The sequence below is a fragment of the Vanacampus margaritifer genome, chromosome 15 (genome assembly GCF_051991255.1).
Source record: "Vanacampus margaritifer isolate UIUO_Vmar chromosome 15, RoL_Vmar_1.0, whole genome shotgun sequence".
NCBI lineage: Eukaryota > Metazoa > Chordata > Actinopteri > Syngnathiformes > Syngnathidae > Vanacampus > Vanacampus margaritifer.
Genome location: NC_135446.1, coordinates 17,971,615 through 17,997,071, shown reverse-complemented (window position 1 = coordinate 17,997,071; position 25,457 = coordinate 17,971,615). Strand labels below are relative to the sequence as shown.

The window sequence follows — 25,457 nt, the reverse complement described above, 5'->3', positions numbered from 1 at the left end:
GCGGGTTACCTGTCAGGTAGGTGTTATGCGAGGAGTTGATGAAGTAGTGCGACAGCGGTTGATTCATGTCGTCGATGACGTCCAGCCTCTCTGGGGGGACGATGCTGTTCTCCTCCCCTCCCAGATAAGTCGAAAAGGCCTGCAAACTGATCTGGTCTGGAGGCGAGACACAGTTTTTTGTCTTTGTTTTGTTTTGTTTTTTTGTCTTTTGACGCAACTCTGACCTCTCTCCAGCTGGCTGACGTTGGTCTCATATTTCTCCATGATCTGTCGGACTTGCTCTCTTTTGAGCGGCGGGTACAGAACCTCATTCAGGCGGGAGTCGCGCTGCCGGCGGTTGATGAAGTCGGTCAGCTGGTCCAGAGAGTTGAAAGGCTTCCCCTTGGAGCCGCTGAAGCAGCAAAGGTGAGCAGGTGAAACAAACAAGCAAAAAAAAAAAAACAGCGACAAAACACACACACAATAGTATAAGCGTCGCTTGCCTTTCCACAAAAATGCTTTGTATCTCCGACCGCACGCATAGACTGTTGAGAAACTTCTGAAAGGCCTCCCATGTGAAATCATCTGGCTTTAATCCATCTGACTGCAAAGATAGAACAAAAAAAAGCATCCAAGAAACATTAACTCATTAACTGCCATTGACGGCTATAGACGTCAAAAATTCATTTGAGCTATTGCTATTAGTTATTAGTTTTCCACTTTTGTTAACAAGAGTATGAAAACCTAGAGGAAAAAAAAAAAGTACATTTAGATAAAAAAATTGTGATTAATCATGAGTTAACTATTGAAGTCATGCGATTAATTACAATTTTTCAAAAAAATCATCTATTTTTTAAAATATTTTTTTCCTTTTTTTTTTAAATTAGGGACATCAGGCAATTATTTTTTTTTTATTGTAATTAATCACATGACTTCACTAGTAAACTCAAGAGTAATCTTAGTAATTTTATATCTGTTTTAAATGTATAATATTTTTTTCCCTAGGTTTTCATACTCTTGTTAACAAAAGTGGATACAAATGTGAAACTAACAGAAATAGTTCAAACGAATTTTTGACGTCTATAGCCGTCAATGGCATCGAATGAGTTAAGCAGAAGATAAAGCTCCTGAATAAAGCAAGACGCAAAACTGATCGGTTTAGCGTGTTCTGTGTAAGCAGCCAGAGGACAACACCAAGAAGAGAAGCGCTGACATTGACGATTGTACAAGTCGGCCCCTTATACTTCAAGTCTTGTGACTTCGCATTGATCTTTGGAGAAGATTAGTGGCGGCTAATCGGGACAAAAGAAACACAGTTTGGGTGAGAAACCACAAGCGCGGCATCTTAAAACGCAGACGACTGCAAGAGTATTTCATGACATAACCCAGTTAAAGAAAATGGATTATTTATTTCTTACTGGCAAAGGGAAAACGATAATTAAAAAAAAAAAAAAGCATAATAAGAAGCAGAAGGTTTTCTATGAAATTCCTGTTGAAGGGACGCTGACCTGCATCTTTTTCCAACAACTAACGAGCCAGACACGATTACCTTGTTATTGTTGTTGACCAGCCCACATTGCTCCAGAGCCGTCTCCAGTCGCCTTTTGTCCGAAAACATCTTGTGGAAACTGCAAGACAGAGACCGAGTGCGCAAACCGGATTGAGTCGCCGCTTCTTCCTTTGGAAAAACGACGAATTGCCGAGACGGCGTCTCACTTCTTCACTGGGATCTTGCCTTCCTGATTCACCTGCAACTTTAACTTGGTGTACCTGACAAAGTCCAACAAGCGAAACGCGCGTCAGTCCAAGTCGTACTCGTACCGAATATGACATGCGAGCGCTTACGCTTTGAAGAGGAACGTGTTCCGTGATGCGTTCTGGGAGAGAATGTTTGTGGCCAAAGTGAACAGTTCGTCCGTCCAAATCTGGGAAGAGCGGGGAAAAGTTGCAATCATTGTTGTGAACGGTGGGGAAGGAAGGAGTGAAAGACGGTCGGACAGTTGCCGTGGCTACCTTGGCCGTGTCTTCCTGCATGGCCTGAAAGTTGAGGAAGGAGATGTTGACCAGGTCGTTGCCATGGACGACGGTGACCAGCTTCCCCTCCACGTTGTCGCCCTTCCCGAAGCCCAGCAAATCTCGTACCTTGGGATCCTGGGGCAAACGTACGGCGTGACCTTGACGCTGGTGTGACTCATCACCATGACGTGGCCTTTTTGTGGCTTCTATCGCGGACAAAATAATCCCCCCAAGAGTGCACGAGACTCGAATCATGACTAAATATGATTTTTGGGTTTCATGTTCAAGGTCCCCACCGCCGCTTGTGTCATTTCCTGGTCCATCTGCGCCGAGGCTCATTAGAGCTTCGTCACCTTTCAGAACATCGAGAAGCAATGCGCAAGTGACAGTCACATTTGAGTGGCATGGATTCGTCAGCAACAGGAGGTGACACCATCACACACACACACACACACACACACACACACACACACACACAGACACACACAGACACACACAGACACACAGACACACACACACACACACACAGACACACACACACACACACACACACACACACACACACACACACACGCACACACACACACACACACACACACACACACACACACACACACACACACACACACACACACACACAAACCTACCTTTGGTTGCTTGGCATACTTTCCTGTTCTGGTGTCCCTGATGGTGCTGATGTCCAGAATCTCCACCTCCTAAAATAAATAAATAAATGCATAAATGACCATAATTTGACAATTGTAAGAAATTTTTAGCAGGGTCACAGTGAGTTTTTGAGTGTGTCCCAATGACGTATTTATACGTTTTTATGTTGTTGTTTTTGGGGTGTGTGTTTTTTTTTAATGCCAGAGCATACAGCTCTCAACTGCCGGGAGGGAAAGGGGATTGCTTCAGTAAAAATATCTGCAAGTGAATGAGTTAAGTATGAAAAAAAAAAAGAAATGTGACAACTAAAGATAAAACAAAGCTTAGAGCAAAATGTGGCAGCTGTGGCAGAAGAAGCAGCAATGGATGAAAGTCCTAAATCCGTAGTTCTTAACTTGGGTTCGATCGAACCTCAGGCGTTCAGTGAAGGTCAAGTCACACACCTGACATGATATGATATGTGACGATATGTCCCGCTTGCCCATCAGTGAATTTGGTGTCGACTTGTGGCTGTTGGGATGGTACGTCGTGTGATATCGTAATCCCTTCATACTATGTCGAGCAAAAATCTGAAAGTGGTCGGATGAATATGTGCAATATTCCCATGTTTAACGGAATGTATTGTGTTCCACAGGGTTCAACTCTGGGGCCTCTGCTATTTACATTTTAACTCATTGACTCCCGGCCATTTTCACTGAAGCAACCCCCTTCGCTCCCGGGTGTTTTGCTGGATTTTGACTGATTTCGCAAGGCCCACAGAATATTGTGTTCTATTGTTATAAAAACATGGAACCTACGAAAAGAAAGATTACAGTCTCTTCTTTCATCAGGAAAAAAAGTATATTTGTATCTGTTTCCGTTTTGCAGCAATTAGCTGTTTCATCATTATTCACAAATCTGCTTAAAACAGTGAGGAAAGAGCTATTTGCAACATGGCCCTGGTTGATCTCTTATACTCTGCTGCCACCTGCTGGCCGTTTTTTGTAATAACTACCATTGCTTCAACCATTCTTTTCAGTTCAGAGCATCAAAGCCTTCTGTATGCTGAAAAGAGCCAAATCCGACTCTCCCACCCCATAACTATGCTTGAATACAATTTTTTTTTTAAATAATCATCATATTTTAGTTGTTAACTCTTTGACTGCCAGACGTTTTCAGAAACGGGTTGTCCCCAGTGCCAGCCGATTTTAAGCATTTTGACTGATCTTTCAAGGTCCATAGAAAATTATGTGTTTGGACTATGGAAACACACATACTACCAAATGAAAGATTGGACTCTCATCTTTCATCAGAAAAAAAAGTTTGTTTCTACCTTATTCCGTTTTTCAGTAATCAACAATAGAAAATGGTTAGTTTCACCTCTGTTTTGAAACAGACGTCTTTTAACGTCTTTGGCACTCCCCCATAGGATTTTACTAAACGTTATTTAACGTTTTTGGCAGTCAAAGAGTTAATAAAGAAGTGTTTGGTGAATGTGCATATTAAAGTGGTGAGGTTCAATACCTCCAATAAGATTCTGAACCAAAACAAACAGGGAACTGTATATATGTAAAACTGCTTTCACTCCCTTAGTATTCCTGTTTCATGGTTTCCTAAAACTACCATCATCAGATCTTTAATGAATTAAAAAAAAAACAGTTTATGTCATACTTCCTGTTATTCGCTCTCTGTCTGCCAAACCGTCTGTTTCCTCCTTTCTCTCATGTCACAGTTGTAGTTCCTCTCCAGAAACAAAACTTCATTTTTTTTTTGTTTATCCCATGTTGTAGTGTTGTCTGCTTCACCGTGATTGTCCACAAGCAGAATAACACGTTAAAGACCAATTTCAAAAGGGATCACAAATTGAGTTGGACTCAAACTATGTCCTCCCACTGGCCAGTGGAGAATAATTTGAGTCCCGGGGAGAATAAAGCGCTTCTGGGTCTGTAGGACACGCACACAGGCAATCATTGAAAAACTTCCACCTCTCCTACAGGCTGTGGTTTCATTCTGCCATCGCCGTGGCGACTCCTTGGAGACTGCAAGAACTGAGACGACAACTTTGTGTGTGCGTTTTGACAGTTAGCATTTTGTTACTTGCCCTTCAAATACACACACACACTGCTAATCGCCGACTTGCAGGCTCAAACTTGTGAAACATCCTGACTTGTTGAGCAAGATGGCGTGTGTGCGTGCTTGAGGAGGAGGAGGAGGGGTGGGGTGGGGGGGGGGAGAGACACAACTCTGAAAGAGCACCATGTGTCAGCGTGTCATTGGAAAAAAAAAAAAGAAAACGCATGAGGTTTGCGCACATTGCTGTTCGCCGAAGTGCTGGCGGGGGGCGCGCTTGCTGAGAAAGTCGGCCATTTCTGCGAGTACATTCCTGACATATTCCGGCCTTGTGCTCAGCTGGCCCGTCTGTCTCACTGTGTAATTCTGAGCGAGGCGTCGCAGCTGTAGAGCTCCATTTGTCTGTCAGTGCCAAGCCCCGATGCAGCCCACACCTTTTATGACTTTGGACTCTGATCATAGCGCCAAATGAGCTTTTCCTGAGGTCCGGAATTTACAGAGGGACGCATATTTTTATGTGCATGCTTATGTCTGTTCCGTCACATGTGAGACAAACGGTTAAATCCTCCCACAGCAAACTTATTCAAGCCTGCCTGGGTATGTCCTTCATGTCTTTGGTTGGTAAGAAAAATAAATAAAAAATAGAGAGAAATGATGATGACATGTCAAATCGGTAAAATTAGAATTACCGAATGAACAATACTGAGCTCTCCAGAAAAAAAAAGAAAAAAAAAAAGAAAATGAAGTCAAATAAATCATATCAAATCATCATTAACACTACCCCGACCCCATGAAAAGGTCAGCCGCCTCTCCCAATGCAGGAAACACTGGCTAAAAGATGACAAGCTAAATATGGAGGACCAAAAATGCCAAAATTAAAAATAAATAAAGAAATAAAAGTGAAAATAAAAATGGATATAATATATAATTTAATAATTAAATTTAAAAAATTAATTGGATGAAAAAAAAGAATGAAATACATTTTTGACTGATATTTAATTCTATTTATTTTTGTATTTATTTTTATTTTTTAAGTCTCGTTTTTACTTTTGTATTTATTTATTCATATTTTATTTAATATGTATTGTTGTTTTTATTTCCATAATTTTTTTTGTATTTAATTTTTGAATTATATTTTTCATATCTGTTTTTATTTATATTTCATTATTTTTGGCATTTTTGGTCCTCCATACTAAAAGGACAATAGGACAAAAGGAGCTTAAAATTAAAAGACATTAATAGTAAAAGAGATCACTTAAAATTTAAAAAGGTGCGTCTTGAGCCTCCTTTTAAAAATATCAACAGTCCCTGCGGCCCTGATGTCTTTTGCCAGCATAGTTGAGCACCACAATAGCTGAATTCAGCCTCACCGTGTGTGTTTTGGTCCTAAATAGTTAAAAGGCCGGTGGCGGAGGACCTCAGGATCCGCGAGGGTTGAAACAAAAAAAAAAGAACTTGTCTAGAGTCTTTTGTTCCCAACCAAAAGCCAGTAGAGGTCAAGCTATATTTAGCCACCATATGATTAAGAGTTGCAGCGCTTTGATTAGGGAGTCAGACATTTTGTTCCACTGTCCTACATTCAGGATCTGCAACGTAGAACGTAGAATATTAAATGCCAAGAAAACAATCAAGGGAGCGCCACTCCTTTCCTGTGCCGCGCCCGCACAGGCCTTTTATTGAAGATCCTCGTTCCAAAGGTGCCTCGGGTGACCAATCGCGGTCGGGTTCAAATGTCGCGCGGTGGCAGCGGGTCAGAAACTGATCCTCAGCTCCCCCCCCCCCCCCCCAAAGCGAGACGAGACCTATGACCTTTAACAAGCGGTGTAATTGTTCCCTTCTTGCTAAAAGTAATAATCAGCTATAAAGAAAGATGCCGGATTAAGTTCCCTTCGCCCACATAGTTTTTGTTGGAACGACACAGTTTCATATTCACACAGACTGTGACCAGTAATGCTGAATAAATGGTAAAAAAGAGATGAAGGGAAATAAACTCACAAAGCCAGTTTAGTCAACATCAGCAAAAAGCAAGAGAGGCCACTATAAAAAGCCACATGCACTCGCTTACATATAAACAAAGCTGTCCTATCAAAAGCAATAAAATGCGGGCGGGAATGGAGCGAGCAGAGACAAGCTCACACACTTCAAAAACAACTCGGGAAGCTTGTGAACTTATCCACCACACACAAACATGTGGAGACCCGGGTTATCATAGTTAACGGAAACGGGCGGGATATCTAAAACTAAAAAAAAAATAATAATTTGTTAAACAAAATGTTCTTAACTCATTCACTGCCATTGACGGTTATAAACGTCATTTCAACTATTTCTATTAGTTTAACTTTTTTTTCTACTTTTGTTAACAAGAGTATGAAAACCTAGAAATTTTTTTTAGTGCACATTTAGAACAGACATAAAATTTGTGATTAATCGTGAGTTAACTAGTGAAGTCATGCGATTAATTACAATTAAAAATGTTAATCATCTCATCAGGCGATTATTTTTTTTTAAATGAATTGCATGACTTCACTAGTTAACTCATCACAAATTTTATATCTGTTCTAAATGCACAATCAAATATTTTTTTCTAGGTTTTCATACTTTTGCTAACAATTTTTCGTATGATGCGTGTGAAAGTTCTCAACTTGGCAGCGGGATGAAGAAAAGCGAGGGGGGGAAAAAACTAATAATAAAACTAAGTATCGAATAAAAACTAACATTACTGTAGCTGGATTTGAAAACAAAAGTGAAAATTAACTAGAAATGAAAAGTGGCAAACTATTATAACCTTGGTGGAGACACATTTGAGACACACCAGCCACACACACACCGACAAAACAATGCAAGTGTAAAACAAGTTTATACATGTAACGTTCAACGCGGATTTTCCGGCTCTCTTTCAAAGATTATCAAGAAGCTTGAATGATTAAGTCATTAGCTGCTAATAGCATTGGCACAAAAACAAAAGGCGTGTATTTTGTGCACGTCAAGAATTTCCATTAAGGCTCATCTCAGGTTCAACTGCACAACTAATTATGGCAACATTAAAACTAGAATCCCGTTTTATTGTGGGTTGTTTGTTTTGTCCTTTAACTTGTACAGCACTTTGGTTCAACGTTGTTTTAAATGTGTTATATAAATAAAGTGGTATGGTATGATGATGATAAAGAGCTAAATGTGGAAGTGAACACAACTCTTCCCTCCACAACAAGTAGTAGTTTGTCACAAAGCGGACAATTCTTCGAAAAACTGACTTTAAGCTGTTTATTGCCATGGTTCCAAAAACGTATTTATACGTTTTTTTATGTTGTTGTTTTTTTTATGCTAGAGTATACAGAATGCTTTGATACAGCCTCTGACCTGAAGAGGTCGCTAAAGCAATGGTAGTTTTTTTTTACCAAAAAAAACGACCAGCAGGTGGCAGCAGAGTATAAGAGATCAACCAGGGCCATGTTGCAACAAGCTCTTTTCCCCAGTGTTTGCGACAGATTTGTGAATAACGATGAAAACGGAAACAGATACAAATATACTTTTTTTCCTGAAGAAATCTTTCTTTTGGTAGGTTCCATGTTTTTTTTATAGCAATACAACACAATATTCTGTGGGCCTTGCAAAATCTGTCAAAATCCAGTAAAACAGCTGGGAGCGAAGGGGGTTGCTTCAGTGAAAATGGCTGGAAGTGAACGAGTAAAGAAAGTCCACTTTTCTAAATGTGAAAAACAACAAAAATAATCATAATCATCATTATTTTTGACTGATAATGAAATCACGTTTAACAAGCACAATTACTCCTTGTTTTCAAGATTTAATATTCAACAACTACAAAAACCTCTATTACTACAGTTGACTGAGGATTATGACCGTCTCCTCCATATGCCTGTATCACACCGCCCCCATGTGGCCAAGGTGTCGCATCGAATTAATATTGATGTGAAAACCGTTTAATTTTTTATGCATTCTATTTAATTGTCATTACTCTGTGATTTGATCACACACAATTTGAGAAGGAAATTACACTTCTAGTAACTAGACTCACTAACAATTAAAATTAAAATTAAAATTAAAATTAAAATTTAAATTTAAATTTAAATTTTAATTTTAATTAAAATTAAAACAAATAAATTAATTAATTAATAAAAATAAAAATAAAAATAAAAATAAAAATAAAAATAAAAATAAAAATAAATACATTTATTAAAATTAAAATGTGCTAACTGGAGTTACACTTGGAGGTCCACTGTAAAAAGGCAGATGGCAACTTTGTCAGAGATGATTTCTGTTCTTTGAAATCGCGCACCACACTGCCACTGCGCGTGCACCCTCAGATAAAAGCAAATGTGCGGAAGAGGGGAGGAAGTTGTCACATTATCAAATGACACACTCAACTTCCCCAACAACCCCTTAAGTCGTGTAAACCCTTTTTTTCCCAAGTCGATCCCCTCTGTGTTAGAGTTGAGCTACTTGTACCTGCCAACAATCCTGCCTCAAACCATCCATCTGGCTTATATTATACACATGCACATACACGCCATCTTTTTGGTTTGCTATGATGAAAAAAGACACTAATTGGGCAGACATTTTGCAATAGATTGCACATACGCGCCACCATCTAATTAAAGGAGGAGAATCGAAGCTTATCGAAGCTTAAAAACTATTTCTTGGCTGGTGGCAACCCGGTGACAACATGGCAAGAATTATGACACCCTATTAAAACACAACTTGTCATTTCAGGTTAATTAGCCTTTTTTTTTTTTTTTTTTAAGCTGGAACTTTTTGCTAAATGGTTTCAGTTAAGTCTGTGAGCACACACTTGTACAAGTATTTGTCGGCCATTTGTGTGTGAAGAATCAAATTTGGCTCCATTACGGGCTAAATGGTCTGTGGTGAGGCATTTACGGCCCCGGGGGTGCCCCCTAAGGTGCTACTGACATGTCCATTATACTGTGTGGGTGGGACGGAGAGAAGAACAAGGAGGAAGAATTGATAGAAATGGGGGAAATATGGTGAGATCGGACAAGAAAATCACCCCCATCATATACGCCGTCTGTGTAACTTCCTGCCCACTTTCCCACGCCCGCGGGGGAACTCCCATCAAGATGAATAGTGTTGTTTCGAGGGATTGGGGAAGGGGGAAACGATGTAAAGAGGGGGCATCTGCTCGGCTAAGGTGGGAAGTGGGAAGAGGGAAGGAAAATAAACATGTCAAAGCAAAGGGCAAAGAAGGACGCTGGGCAAAGAATGGAGGAAATGTCATGGAGAGTGTGACGACTTCCAGCTGTCATGGGAGACTGGGAGGTATTCCGTCATCAAGCACGGTGCAATTCTGCCTGCTTCAACTGTGTTTCTTGCAACAACTTTTAAGTCTTTTCCCGCCTAAACAATTCAGTACTGCATTAAAAATATATATATATTTTTAAATACAACAAGGAATTTCCGACGGCGACATGCAGCATCGCTTAACCACCAACATCATAAATTAGCATAGCTTCAAAGTGACACATCAAAAGGGGGGGTGGGGGGTTGGTGTCAACCATGTGACAAGATTGCTAAGGCCGGCCTGTACTGTACAGTACGTGATGCAAGTGAGGCCCAGCTGTCGTTACTTTTAAATATTTTGAATTCAAAGCCGGCTCAAAGCTAACAGAGCAGGTTGGATATAAATCACCAGCGAGGCTCTCCAAGTGTGGCTAAAGGTTCAAGTTAAAGAGGTTTAGAATGTGGATGTTTAAAAAGGGAGAAGGGAGACATATACATCATATACACTGCACATTTGAAGGATGTGAGGGATGTGAAGGTTGAAATCATCACAGGATAACTCTTACTAAATCCCTTCGAGTCCAACTCCTAAATGTTTCTTGGAGATCATTTGGAGAGGTTGAAAAACATATTGTATGAATGCTAATAGGGCTGGGAATCTTTGAATGTCTCACAATTCGATTCAATTCCGATTTTTTGGGTGTGCGATTCGATTTTCGATTAAGAACGATTTTTGATTCAAAATGATTTGATTGACAATGATTTTTGCTTCAATTTATAGATGTTCAAGGAATCGTAACGATCAACTCCAGTCTGACTCGCTAATGCTAATTAGTGCTCTACTCGCGGCACTTTTACCACTCAAAAGAACGACTCCATGCTGCCAAAAAAAACAATTTTTATTTGAATAAATTGATTGTGACTTTTTCCTTCTACGCTCTAATGTGGCTACAACTTAACAGTGTATCAGACCGCGTGGATCCACACTGCCCCTCAGTGGTCAAACCGGGTACAACATGAACAGCGCTCCCAAATAAAGGCACACACAAACAAAGGAAAGACAGTATAAAATAATATAAAATCAATTTTGGGACATTTAAAATAGATTCTGAATCATACTAAATGAGAATCGCGATTCTTATGACAATCGATTTTTGGGCACACCCCTAACTCTTTCACTGCCACTGACGTTTAAAGACGTCAAGTAAAAACCTACGCTTCACTGCCAATGACGTCAAAAGACGTCATCCAATGATTTTTTTTTTTTTTTGAAACGGGTAGAGGAAACCCTTCCGCAAGTCTGATGAAAGTTTCAAGTCTGTCTGTTGTGCCTAATGACTATTTTTGGCCCCTAGAGGGCAGCGATGATTCTCTTTTGACAAGATCGGGTGGGCGTCAGTAGAGGCGGAGCTAGAGCGTCGAGCAGGAGATGAGAATGGAAGACAAAGGAAAAATGGCGGCCGGTCGCGAGGAGCTCACACCCGAGACGTTTTTTTCAAAGACCAAAAGCATCGCTGAAAAAGCACATTGTTGACGATGATCATCATAGATGATGAAGATGAGGGTGACTCCGTGGTTGGAAAGCATTGACGCGGCAGTAGAAGACGTTAGATGGAGCTAGATGGAGGAGGGAACGGGCAATGGCGAGCGTTTGCAAGCAGCTCTACACTTACAAGACGAAAGGCATCGACCAACGCTAAAATAGTGCATTGATGACGACGGTGATTATCCTCGATGATGATGAAGGTGAATCCGAGCTTGACGGCGAAATTGGAACCGCTGACGCGGCGGCTATTACGGTGTCGTAACGCGGAGCGCAACCGAGCACGCACAGGCGGACGTTCGATCGGACGACGGAGAGTGCCCCGAGTCCAATGCATATTCATCGGAGGAGTGTGTACAGTCTGCTACTTGCTTTTTATTCCCCGGAAAAAAAGGCCGTCAAGAAAGTGTAACGTTTGCACGCAAAACGGACCAATGTGAAAGTGAAAGTAAACTGTGTGCGAGTCCTGGCGTCTCCTTGCACGCAGGAGAGCGTTACAAAAAGAAAAACTGTATTTGAAACATCCACATAATTGTAAGTAGTACCACAGTTGCACACATTAGTAAATAGTTTGCGAAATTATTTTGTCAAATTGTTACACTGTTGAATGGAAATAAACGCATTTTGCAATCAAAAAACACTTTTTCATTGTTGGTGAAAGCGTTTTACAGAAGTAAAGCACTATTTAGGTGTTTGTGGCATCATTCATGGACAAAAAGAAGTGTACAATTCACTAGAGTGCATGAAATAACATCGTTTCACAAAAAGCTCTTTTTCTCCGTTTTTTGTTTCAAAAGAGAGAATTTCGGTGAAAGTAACCATTTTCTATTGTTGATTACTGAAGAACGGAATAAGGTAGAAACAAACTTTTTTTTCTGATGAAAGCTGAGAGTCCAATCTTTCATTTGGTAGTATGTGTGTTTCCATAGTCCAAACACAACATTTTCTGTGGACCTTGAAAGATCACTCTAAATGCTTAAATCGGCTGGCACTGGCGACATCCCGTTTCTGAAAACGTCTGGCAGTGAAAGAGCTAATTGCTAATCAGTAATCGATTGTTTGCTTGCCACGTCATAGCTCAAGGGGACTTCTTTGAAACCCATCCGTGATAACGCAATCTCAATGGGGTCTTCAAAGAAAAATCTGCATTATCCGAAATCAGCCACATTGACAATTAACAGCGCACTGGAGCTCTAATATTTTGGGTGCCGCTATTCCGAGAAATGGGTTCCCATCCAGAATATCCTAGTCATCTGTGTAAAAGTGCTCTCATTAATAATAAGAGAAAGACGGATATCTGTGTTGCTGCGTCCTCTATCCTGCTTCTCCGCTGTGCCCGCAAGTTCTCCTCGGGGACCACGAAACCAAATTAAAGGCCTGAACGTGTCTCTAATAACAATCCGGAATTTCAGAACCGAAAATGAACCTGTTGAAGAAAAAAAAAGCACCAGAACAGCCTTCACTCCACTAGTCTGACTCTTAACACGGCATTCTGATTAATATTCAATTAATATGCAAAATCAACCTGCTAATTTTTTGCATTTTGCCACTGGCTGCCAACCACTGATCTGAATATATGACTGGATAGCCGATAGGCTAATACTTTTGAAGTCGCGAGGCCGCCATATTGCTCCTCCCTACGATCCTATACATTTATAGTATCAAAATTGGAGAATATTTGAGACAGTACTTAGTAGAAACAGCATGATTTATGATGTTTTAGATTTCTTAAACATAAACAAGAGGACTTCAGACATTTTACAACTTGCGTTAAATACATGTATAAATGATATGCTTCATGATGTTTACAGGAGGAAACTTGGATATCTTCATTAAAGGATTATACATGTATTTTTTATTTATTTTTTTACTTGTTAAAAAATAGTGACCACCCGGGCACAAACCCCTCACCCCGCTTCCGGCCTTATACTGACTGTACTGATGTCTCATCTGAGCGTATACCGTGTAGTTTATACAGTAGTCTGCTCGCGAGGTGGGAGGAGCAAGATGGCCGCCCTGTGACTTCAACGGCTTGCACGGTCGTGTATGGTTCTATCGGCCATCCAGTCACATATTCAGATCAGTGCTGCCGACTGAATGACACATGACTCTGGTAAATGCCAATAACAGCTTGCGAATGTCACATGACCAAACTCAGCCGTGATTGGACGTTGCCAGACGCTATGCAACTTGTCATTTCCAGTCGACAGCAAGTGGCAAAATGGCCGCCCACTGAAATGGATAAACAGGTGGATTTTGCTCCTTAACAAACGCAAAATTCATCAGAATGCCGTGTTTAGTCTAAATGGGACGCAAACAACATATTATTGTCCAGAATATTTTGAGGCTGACTTCCTCTTTTGTGCGGTTTATGATGATAACAAGCAGGAAGTGGTGATAAAACAAATTCAGCGGCACTGGGTGGTTTACATTTCCAGGGAAGCTGTTGCTAATTTGCGTCTCCCGATACCAAACTCTGTCATCCCGCTAACACCCTCACCTCCATCTTTAAATAAATTTTTGCTGAATAGTGTCACGGCTCCACCTCGGGCGACGAATGGCCTATTATCTCAAAACGCGCTAGGATTGTTACATGTTACATGCAAACACACGCTATTACCACGAATGGAGTGTGGACGAATGGGTGACAATTTGATATTAGCATAAATGGCCAAAAGAAGACGGCGCCACAAACAAAGCCTCCCTCTCCTCTCAGCCCACATCCTGCTATCATGTTGCATGTAGCCATCGGCTAATTACGTCCGCTAAATGCCTCCAACGTCCAATCTAATATGGCCGCAGTAATGGCTTTAAGCAGTGGTGGGCAGGAAGGGCGACGCGAGATGATGGACTAAAAAGGATGAAGAGCACGTCAGGGAGGAAACAAGGGACAAGACAAGGACAAATTGACGACACCCGTTTCAACATGAGGGCCATGTCCGTGTTAACATGCATGTTGCTCACCATGTTGGCGCCACCCGTCCAGTAGAGGAAGAAGCCATCTGGGTCGACTTTCAGGGTCACCAGGGTGGGGGACCCGCTGCTGGGCTCCTGGGATGGGGACAGAGAGTCATTGGAGTGACATAACCAAATACATTTACACCAACAAAAAAAAAAAGAATGCCCCTACTGAGCTTTATGTAGCGAAGTTCATAATGTGATGACATGACAAGAATTATCAAGCCGAACAAATGTCAGGTTCGTGCGTCTCATCAGTGTTTTCATGCACAATGATGGCACATCACGTCATTAACTCATTCACTGCCATTGTTTTGTTAACAAGAGTATGAAAAAACCTAGAAAAAAATATTGTACATTTAGAACAGATATAAAGTCAAGTGATTAATTACAATTAAAAAATTTAATAAAAAAAAATATTAGAAATTAGGGGCATTGGACGATTAATTCCTTAAATTGTAATTAATCGCATAACTTTAATAGTTAACTCACAATTAATCATGAATTTTAAATCTGTTCTAAATGTACAATAAAAAAAATCTAGGTTTTCATACTCTTGTTGACAAAAGAGGAAAAAAAGTGAAACTAATAGAAATAGTTCAAATGAATTTTTTGACGTCTATAGCCGTCAATGGCAGTGAACGAGTTAATATGACCATTACGCGGCCATACGCACACCCAGCTCTCGACGCTTTAATTACAGCCAGCAATCTCACCGGAGGGACGTCCCGCGAAACAACTCTGACGGTGTTCACTGCAGTGACAGATGTACTGACATCACGAGTCTCAACGGCATCATCAGCAAAGTCTGCCCGGCAACCCGGCAAAAACAACCCGATTACCCAATATTATATCACAACTCCACAAGTCAAGAGTCAGAGCTAATTTTAAAAGAAGGCTATATCTACTTGGTGCGCTAATTTTAGCCCAAGCAGTTTCCTGTTAGCACAGCTTAGCATAAAAGAGATGGTGAGATCGGATGTATGCCAAGTTCTCTAAAAGCAAATCAGGGAACTTCACTAAATCTCAAAAATACAAAAGCCGCAATCTTAAGTGTTGCCCCGCAAGCAAAACATACCTTCAGTTTAGGTTCCAGGCTCGGCTGACATAAGACACAGAAAAGGAAAAAGTTTGGAACAAAAAGACAAAAGCGGCATGAGAGTTCATGTGTAAAGAGGAACAGATAGAAGTTAAAGGAGAAAAGGAAATATTCTGCCAATTCTCATTTTACAATGAAGTACCTAATCAAACTCGTGACCTAACTTTACACGGTGACTCCGAGTCTCCGATCAAGGCCGCGACCTTGTCGTCTCAGTCTTTACTTCCTCCTTTTTCTCTGTGGCCAATTTCACTCAATATCATCCCCGAGTCAAAAGAAATTCCCGACCAAACGCCGCCCCGGAGGAATGTCAATTATCAGCTCATGTGACCACTAACAGCATCTCGCTTGTTGCTTTCAAGCAACGACGGCGACGAGGAGGACGAGCACACAATTTAGTGCAGCAAAGTCAGTTCACCGAAAGGCCGCAAAAAAAAAAAATGAATCCAAGTTGGCCAGACTCGCCATGTTTACCCGACATCCCGCTGCTCTTTGTGTTTGTAAGTAGGCGGCGGCTCTATAATTGGACCCACTCCCTAATTAGCACTCCGTGAAAATCACTAAGAAGGTGTCGTCGCTGTGTTTACTTCCTTCTGTGTCAATCACCCTTTTGTCGTATTGACCTAATTGACCGCTCTGGCGCTGACTTTCTGACACGCACGCTCATTACCTGAGCTTAAGACTCTCCTCTGGGGACGTCCCATTTGATTTTTTTTTTTGCACTCTGAGACCATGATACTTTGGTAGATTATCACGAACCAAGACTTTCCTTCCTTACTGGCTGTTCTGGTTTCACCAGCGGTTAGGTTGCTCCGTCAGTTCAACAAAATACTTTTTTTTTTTTTTCTTTAAGTTTTAGTGAACCGCAATGAGAAACTGTAATACAAAAGATAAGCACAGCAAAGCAAGGTTATTATAGTTACGAAAACTGAAGAAATGAAAATGACGGAAAAAAATACAAATTTTAATAAATTTTGTCAATTTGTACCATTGCTTTTGGGGTTCGACTTCACATCCGTTGGTATGGAAGGATCTTATTATTACACAATACCAATATTTTGTGATATATATATATTTTTATTATCTTTCACATGCAAATACTCCATACACTGAAAAAAAATAACAAATAAACTAACACTAAAAAAAAAAAAAAAAAAAAATTTTTTAAATATTCAAGATATCGGTACTCATGAAAGCGGCCGATTCTTCTGGCCATTTTATTATCAGGAACTAGACATTAGATGATACAAGAATAGAAAATTGCCATTAATCCCATGCAATTTTTTTTAAGGAAAATTCTCTATTGGGATATATAGGTCATTCTTTAAAATCTGTCATTTATTTATTTATTAATGTATTTATTATTGTTATGCAACAAAAGTGCTAGTTGCATTGGTACTTGATATTAGTATCAATAGTTGAGTACTTGTACTGGTACTGGTCTGGAAAAAGTGTTATCAAACATCTCAAACGAAAATGAACTGAATTTGAAAAAATAAACACAATTAAACTTAACGATAAATGCGTAAAGTAAGAATATGAACGTGAGATACCGTAATGCAGAAAGTAATTCTACCCAAATTGAGAAGCAACTTATAATAAACAATAAAGCCAGTATCGTTACTCTTTTCCTTCACAACTTCCTATGCTTCACTTTAAACCCGCTTGAACAGAATTGCCCTCTCCAAGCAGTGCAGTGTGAGGAAAGCTTTGTGCTGCGCCCATTTGCCCAAAAAAAAAAATGACACGGAGAAAAGCTGAGGAGACATCCAGGCGTCCTCACACACTTTGCATGTGGCTGTGGTTGACCTTTCACCCCTCCCTCCTATCCTTCAAGCCATCCGTCAAACCCTTGTTTCTCACCCCTCCGTCATTATGTCGGCAGTGTTTGTCAGTGTGGTGTCAAAACACGCCGAGCTCTCGCGTACGGGTGAATCAGTCCCTCTTCCAAGCGGCCATCTTTTGTGGGAAAGCAAGATCAGTGAAGTTATAATCAGCGTTCTGGTGTGGTAAAAACGATGGAGTGGAAGAAACAGGCTGGAACTGCTCAAAGGTTAAAACGTGGCGAGAGGCAATAAAAATGGAGCTGCTTTCAAGTTCCAACAAACAAAATGAGCGGCCAGAATGAGTATTGTTTTACAACTCATTTGGAGAGTCAAGCTGTTTGGGAGGGATTTCAAATGAATCCAAGATGGAGTTCATCTTAACTCTTTCACTGCCATTGACGGCTATAGACGTCAAAAATTCATTTGAACTATTTCTATTAGTTTTGTTTTTTCCATTTTTGTTAACAAGAGTATGAAAACCTAGAATTTTTTTGGGGTACATTTAAAACAGATTTAAAATTTATGATTAATTGTGAGTTAACTATTAAAGTTATGCGATTAATTACAATTTAAGGAATTAATCGTCCAATGCCCCTAATTTCTAAAAAAAAATTTTAATTAAATTTTTTAATTGCAATTAATCACATGACTTTATATCTGTTCTCAATGTACAATATTTTTTTCTAGGTTTTTTTAAATTTGTGATTAATCGTGAGTTAACTCGTGAAGTCATAATAAAGAATAATTACGATTACAAATTGTAATCGCCTCATTTCTTTTTTCTATAATCTTTTGTTTTTTTAAGAAAAGATTATTAAAAATTAGGGGTGTCAGGCGAGTACTATTTTTAATTGTAATTAATCGCATGACTTCACTAGTTAACTCACGATTAATCACAAATTCTTATATCTGTTCTAATACAATATTTAAAAAAAACCACTAGGTTTTCATACTCTTGTTAACAAAAGTGGGGAAAAAAATGTTAAACTAATAAAAATAGTTCAAATGAATTTTTGACGTCTATAGCCGTCAATGGCAGTGAATGAGTTTCAGCTTTGCTTTCAACTTCCCAACAAGCTGCAGCAGGAAGTTGTTGAATGCGAAACGCACACCTACGAGACACGCACACAAGTCGAAACACAGAGGGAAAGAAAGCTAATTTGGAACGCATTCCTCCGCCTCCCAACCCCTACGTGCACAATTATGTGTGTGAGTGAGTGTGTGTGTGTGTGTGTGTGTGCGCGCGCACGTGTCATTTGATGTGCCCAGCAGTAGAATGGCCAAAGTTATTGCGGAAACAGAGGACCTGTTGTGACGCCGACCCGTTGTGACGCCGACCTGTTTTCGCCACAAGGAAGCAAGAAAGCAAAGCGGAAGTGATGAGAAAATATGAGCGCAGGTATGAAAGGTTGGCAGACGGAACGAGGGACAAAAAAATGGAATGAAGGACGACGAGGGAGTGCTGAGGGCAAAAATTGGATTTTCATACAAACAAACCACAGCGCCTGCAGGCATGATGTCTTTAAATCTTTAAAGGAATATGTCCGTGATTTTCTTTTGATGGCATGCTAATCTCAGAAGTATTTTGGAATCTGGACAAACAAAAAATAAATTAGAAGGGTCATTTCTAAATATTACCCATTGGCATGTGTCCGTCTTTTGCTATTTATACTCATTTGTTTGCTTGGCTTCATATGTAAAAGAGATTATGTTATTTTAAAAAGGAGAGAGAAGTCGACTTATAAAATCACTTTTTTAAGGGAAGTAAAAATAAAAAAAAATCTTTACATTAATATGTTATTTGTGCCCCCACTAAACTATTGTGTAAATTTAATGATCTCATAATTAATTAACTCATTCACTGCCATAAATTCATTTTAACTATTTCTTTAACATTTTTTTCCCCACTTTTGTTAACAAGAGTATGAAAACCTAGGAAAAAAATGTATTGGACATTTAGAACAGATATAAAATTTGTGATTAATCGTGAGTTAACTGCGATTAAATACGATTACAAATTTTAATCGCCTGAAGGGCCCTAATTTTTAATATATTTATTTTTTTAAATCACGTCAGGCGATTAAAATTTTTAATTGTAATTAATCGCATTACTTCACTAGTTAACTCACGATTAATCACAAATTGTATATCTGTTCTAAATGTACAATAAAAAAAATCTAGGTTTTCATACTCTTGTTAACAAAAGTGGGGAAAAAAATAAAATTAATAGAAATAGTTCAAATGAATTTTTGACGTCTATAACCGTCATTGGCAGAGAATGAGTTAAACTTAATATATTCACTTTAGATTAACGTTTTTTTTTTTTTTATTGGTCAACAATTAAATTTGTAATCTTAAATTGATTCAACAATTCTCTTTTAGAATGTAAAAATGACTTCACAGTGGCTCATGTAACAACCAATCACCGCTCAGTTTGTGAACACATGACCAAACTCAGAAAACAGGTGAGCCGTGATTGGTTGTTACCCGAGTAACTGTGATGTAATTTTCAGTTGACAGCATGGCAAAATGGCCGCCCCCTGAGATGGATTAAGACGGGTGGATTTTGCTGCTTAATTCCTATTCTACAAAGGCAATATTTTAGACTGGTGGGGCCGCCTATAACATATTATTGTAAAAAAAAAATGATTGTAATTAATTTCCTTGATAAGCGGAATCCTTAATTAGTTTGTTCACAGTTTGACACGGAGCAAACGCGGACTATTTTGTGAGTGAGAAAACAAAAATGTTGTTCATGCAGCTCAGTCTTTAAGGCATCGTTTGTCAATGAAGGAGTTATTTTGAGAAAATTGCCCATCACAAGTTTCCAGGTTCCGGAAACCCCAAGAGGCTTCATGGTGATGTGTTTGCAGGAACTGCTTCCAATCTTGCTAGGAAGCCAATAACAGGGATGTGATTTGACCAAAGTGAAATTATCGGAAAATTTAGCCGGGGGGGGGGGGGGGGGGGGAGCATGAACAAATAATTATATCATGACCAAATGAAAAGTAACTCATATTAGAGCATACCACAAATGTCTTTGTTATAGCAGAAGATGTTATCTGTCGGAGTCATGTGCATACACAATGAACTACTAAAAAAATAAATAAATTTTTTTTTTTTAAAAATCGATTTTTTTTGGGGGGGGATAAAAAAAGCGGAATTTCGCGAATTAGCGGAAAAATCACATCCCTGCAATAATCGTTTTTTTCTTCTAAGATTCCATACTGGTTTGCGCTCATCACAGTAAAGATGCACATAGGAATAATGTGTGTTTGAGTTTTAGCACGCTTTAATCGCCAACATTTCTTGGGAATTCCCTTCCGATCTCTTTGTGTCCGTGTGGGGGAGAGGAAATCAAAAGGACATGGCCGTCGTGGGCTTGCGTAACAAGATGATTCTTCTTATTGTCTCCATATTTGCGGGACTACTGATAAACCGTCCGTACTTCAAGTTGGTGGACTCGCAATATAACTTCGCGCACAAACAAATCATATGACATCTTTACATAAGGAATGTTTGTGCATTTGTTTTCCGCTCGCAGCTACAAGCGTCGCACCAAACCAGCACATCCCGAACCCGCATCGCACTCTGTGCTTCTTGCAAATGACAAAACGCCACCAGCCCAGTCAAAAGTTGCAAATCCGGCAAACTTTGCTCGTCGCGGTAGCAACCCCCGCACCCTTTTGTGCTACATGTTGCCTGCTCACCTGCTCGCTAGCACGACCAATAAGAAGCAATCCCCACTAAAAATAATCATTTTGTCATGACATAACCTTGTATACATTCCTGTTGTAAACCAAAGACGAGGCGGGTGGCATATGGCGGGCCAGAACTTTGTGTCTATCAGTCAGCTTGGCCCAGTTAATCATTGACGACCTCATATACCTTTTTAGTTCTCCGTGGAGAAGCCTGCTAGCAGAATAACCTCCAATGGCCACATGCCAGGGTTGCCAGACAACAAATACAACAACTACTACATCATGTTACAAATCCAACCTTTTATATAGATAAGGTGTGCTTTTTTCTAATATTCTAGAAGTATGATGCAACACAGTTCGACGCCACTGCAAATTACAAACACCAAGATATAAATATTGATGTGAATCAAATGCTAGCATTAGCATGTGTAGGTATAGCTAATTAGATTGACCTTGATTTGGGTGGGTTACCTCAATAAAAGTAGTTGGTGTGGGTTACCTCAATAAGTATATATAGTTGGTTTAGTTGGTATCAATAGTTGGTTGGGGTTGGGGGGGGGGGGGGGTGAACATGAGCCTGAGGAGAACCGGCTTGACGAGAATGGAGCACAACACACACACATTCAAGCACTGCTGCCTGACTGGTGGCAACAGTAGAAGAACTTTCTGGTAGAGATTCTCATTACACACGGTTACAAATCGTGGGCTTCTGTGTTTAAGGTTTGCACACACCTGCACTTCACACACAACCTGTCAGGTGGGCGGGGGTGGGGGGGGGGGTCACAATCACACTATGACACACACACTTAAAACGCTCACTCAACCAAACAACTTTTATGACAAAAAGAAAGTCACCCCCCCCACCACACCTCACCTCGTCCCATTTGATGAACTTCCCCCCCTTCTTTAGAGCCTCATGGACCGACACGGGTTTGAGCTGCAGCGCGTGGACTCCCGGCTTGGCCCCGGCCATGGCGAGGGACTCTGCCCAGGTGCCAACGCCTTTACCCCGGCGAAGGCGAGCGGCGCTCCCCGGGAAGGAACCTCGGAGCGGATCTCGACGTTGGCTTCCTCCGCCTCCGACCCAGCGACTTCTCACTTCCGGGGTGCGCTTAAATATGCGGAGTTGAGCTGCCGAGTCTTCCAACACAAGTCACAGGCACTCCGAGAGACTTTGGAGGAATAACATGACGAATGGGGAGTCGAACGGTGACGGACGACACTCCGCTCCGGGCGCGTCCACGCCACGCGGCAGCGCGCACGCGGCTACTAAACTTGATTGCAGAGGGGTGGCTTGACCCGCTTTTGTTTATTCGCGCAGGATCCTTTAAACGTGCACTTGAGCCCACCGAGAGAGCCTTTCCTTCCGTCCTCCCATCTGCTCGAACCCTTCACTCCCTCCCCAACTTTCTCAGCTTCCTCCCTCTCTCTCTCCTGCCTCTTCCTCCTCCTCTTCTCCTCCCAACATGTTTTCTGTAGGGCTGAACAAAAAATAGAAGACAAGAAGAGAGACGGAGGAACAACGTCTGACTCAAGTGGAGAGAGGAGGGAGGTGTGTTTTTCTTGGTATCCTCCGTGTGGCCCCTCAAATGTCACCCACTGCATGAAAATGGGCTTTCTTTTGATACAAGTTAGGACAGCAAGAGGCCTTTTAAAGTTCTTCTTTTTCTTTTTTTTACACTTTGTCATAAAAGTCCATAATGAGGCTTTCTGGAGAGTGCGGGAACAAAATGTACATTCCGAGCCCAGATAGCGACTAGACATCATACATCTGTTTTCATTGAGCAGCTTCCCATGTGCAATAAACTAACTGTGGGTCTCATTGAAAAACAGTTGATGCACCGCTTCAGTTTATGTTTGAACATAACTGCTGAAAATGTGCGAAGCCTGACAACTGATCGTACTCAATTGTGGAGACAGAACATTAAATCTTTTTTTTTTTTTTTTTTTTTACCATTGTAGTTTTAAGATTTTTTTTTTTTAGCGTGACGGGGGGAAAAAACGCCACGTGATGCATTTTGGAGTCATCATTTATCATCATATTATTTGCATTCATCAGAATCAGATTTATCAGCCAAGTCGGCCTATGTAATAAAAATACTCAAGGAATTTGTCTTCACGGTCACATGTGTGAGAAAAAAGAAAAAATAACAATGACCAAGAGAGGGAAACAGAACGGGAAGCCTGGCAGGTCATTAATTAGCGGGCTGAAGTTTCTTAGATGAGTAAAGAAAACACGAGAAAGGTACGGTATGGGATTTTTTAATAGGTTTTAGGTGAACTAATGAATACACACACACACACACTCACACGTGCGCACGCACGCACAAACACACACAAAAAAAAGAAAAGAAAAAGAGAGCAATGATGATGACATGTCAAATGGGTAAAATTACTGAATGAACAATACTGAGCTCTCCCAAAAAAAAAAAAAAAAATACTAATAAAAATAAATAAAAAAAGAAAACACGAGGCCCAATCTGTGATCCTTCTAAGGGTAGCATGCGCATAGCAACTCAATGATGACGTAGATACAACAAAGCGAGTGCATCTCTTCGGATAGCCTGCTGGCGTAGTGGCTTTAGAGCGCCTCGTTGTCATCCATGAGTGCAAGATGGAACTCCAGGTTGACAGCTAGAATGTGGACCAAGGCTTTTTTGGGCTGTCATGGCCTCTTTAGAGCGCCTCGTTGTCAGCGGTGAGTGTATTTCTCACCATTTTGAAGTCTCATTTCATCTTCTGCGATGTCAACTTTAGAAGACGTTTACCTTTGCAGGGATTTTAAATGCATGTAGACAAGTAGCGTTTCCTCCTACAATGCTCTTTGCACTCCCACACATGCAATCCAGTTCTGTCTAAATCCCGCCGCCAGGCAACATTACAAAATGGACCTCACATAAAAACACTCGCAGCCCAGATTTTTTTGGCCACCATCGCCCCGTTCTCCAACTCCCCAAGTACACTCGGCAGGAATGTCTGCTATGCCGCAGCCTGCTGACTTGCACAGCTTTTGCTTTGACCTGATGAGGAAGACTGGATGTGTCACAAATTTACATTCGCCATGATTAAGCATCCAAAATCAGCAAGGACATTTGCATTCTCTTAACATGCATATTGTGTTGCAGTGGCACACACACACACAAACACACAATGTTGTGTTGAAGAGCAAGCACCTGTGCTCTCAATAGACCGGTCCAACCCACACTGTGGTTCTTGTGCTTTTCTTTCTCTTTTGACCTCTCTCTCCCCCTCCATCATCTGGCTGTTAATGAAACACAGACAAATACACTCACGGGAGTCTCAGCTCATAAGTGGAATGCAAGGTGAAGATACAGTAGCAATTTAACTGATAGCATAACGTTTATAATGTTTGTTGTAAAAAAAAAAAATGCAACAAGAGCAGCACAGCTTTCCAATCGTACCACCTATAATGAGAATTGTGTTATGTTAAAAATGAAACATGATTGGCTCGAGCCAGAGAGACCTTTGCCCACTTCTCTCTATTTATGACTTGGAGTCCAGCGACAAGCGGATTTTTCCTCCCAACGTCGCCAAGGAGGAGCCACAAAGACACATTGTGTTGGGACACAGACATATTTAGTCCTTGACTGCCCACACACATACACACGCGCACGCACAAACTTTGAGGCCGTGAAAACTGCCGACAATTGGGGATATACTGCCATCTAGCGGTCATTTTATAGCAATGCAATCAACACGCTGCTGATGTGAGGTCCAGCAAATGAAAGTCACTCTCAAATCCAAACTATGATGCAGTTATGCTTTTCTTCTTGAAATCTAATATAGACTTGAAGTCAATGTAAACCTATAGAGAATTTATATAATAATGAAGTGGAAAATACTGAATTAAGCATCATTACACTAAAATAATAATAAATAATAGTAATAATAATAATAATAATAATAATAATAATAATAATAATAATAATAATAAGATTAAGATTAAGAATAAGAATAAGAATAAGAATAAGAATAATATGCAAATCTCTCTTTTCATCGGGAAAGAGTCCTCAATTGCTAAATAGCGCCCTCACGTGGATGGAAGTCTTCTAACACCATTGTTTTTTTTTTTTACTTAGCTTTTAGGGCAAATTGAAACAGTAAAAAAAAAACAGCATTAGCGAATCTATTAACTGTTTAACCAAGTGAAATGTGCAAAATGTCAAGTCAGAATCAAAGCGAGATTCGCAAGATTATTCTTTAATTTTGTAAATGTGGCCTACAGATGGCCGACTGCAGCAGATGTGGCTTGTTTAAAAATAGCTTTAATGTCGATTTTAGTCCCCCAATGTAAGTACAAGTTTGTGCTCACCCAACCTTTAGACATACTCAATGAATAATTGACG

At 40.3% G+C, this 25,457-nt stretch overlaps 1 protein-coding gene across 1 annotated transcript in view; it reads right to left on the bottom strand.

The window, feature by feature from the left end:
• plcb3 (phospholipase C, beta 3 (phosphatidylinositol-specific)) overlaps window positions 1-22,546 on the bottom strand; it is a 34,437-nt gene extending 11,891 nt beyond the window's left edge. Inside the window, exons 1-10 of the mRNA XM_077544572.1 lie at window positions 21,965-22,546; window positions 14,471-14,557; window positions 2,643-2,711; window positions 1,993-2,130; window positions 1,825-1,904; window positions 1,696-1,749; window positions 1,529-1,607; window positions 483-583; window positions 225-391; window positions 10-156 (exon numbers count right to left, since the gene is read on the bottom strand). Coding sequence (XP_077400698.1) covers window positions 10-156; window positions 225-391; window positions 483-583; window positions 1,529-1,607; window positions 1,696-1,749; window positions 1,825-1,904; window positions 1,993-2,130; window positions 2,643-2,711; window positions 14,471-14,557; window positions 21,965-22,063 — 1,021 coding nt within the window. The 5' untranslated portion in view covers window positions 22,064-22,546. The remainder of the gene's footprint in view (window positions 1-9; window positions 157-224; window positions 392-482; window positions 584-1,528; window positions 1,608-1,695; window positions 1,750-1,824; window positions 1,905-1,992; window positions 2,131-2,642; window positions 2,712-14,470; window positions 14,558-21,964) is intronic.
• Between the last annotated feature and the right edge of the window lie 2,911 nt (window positions 22,547-25,457).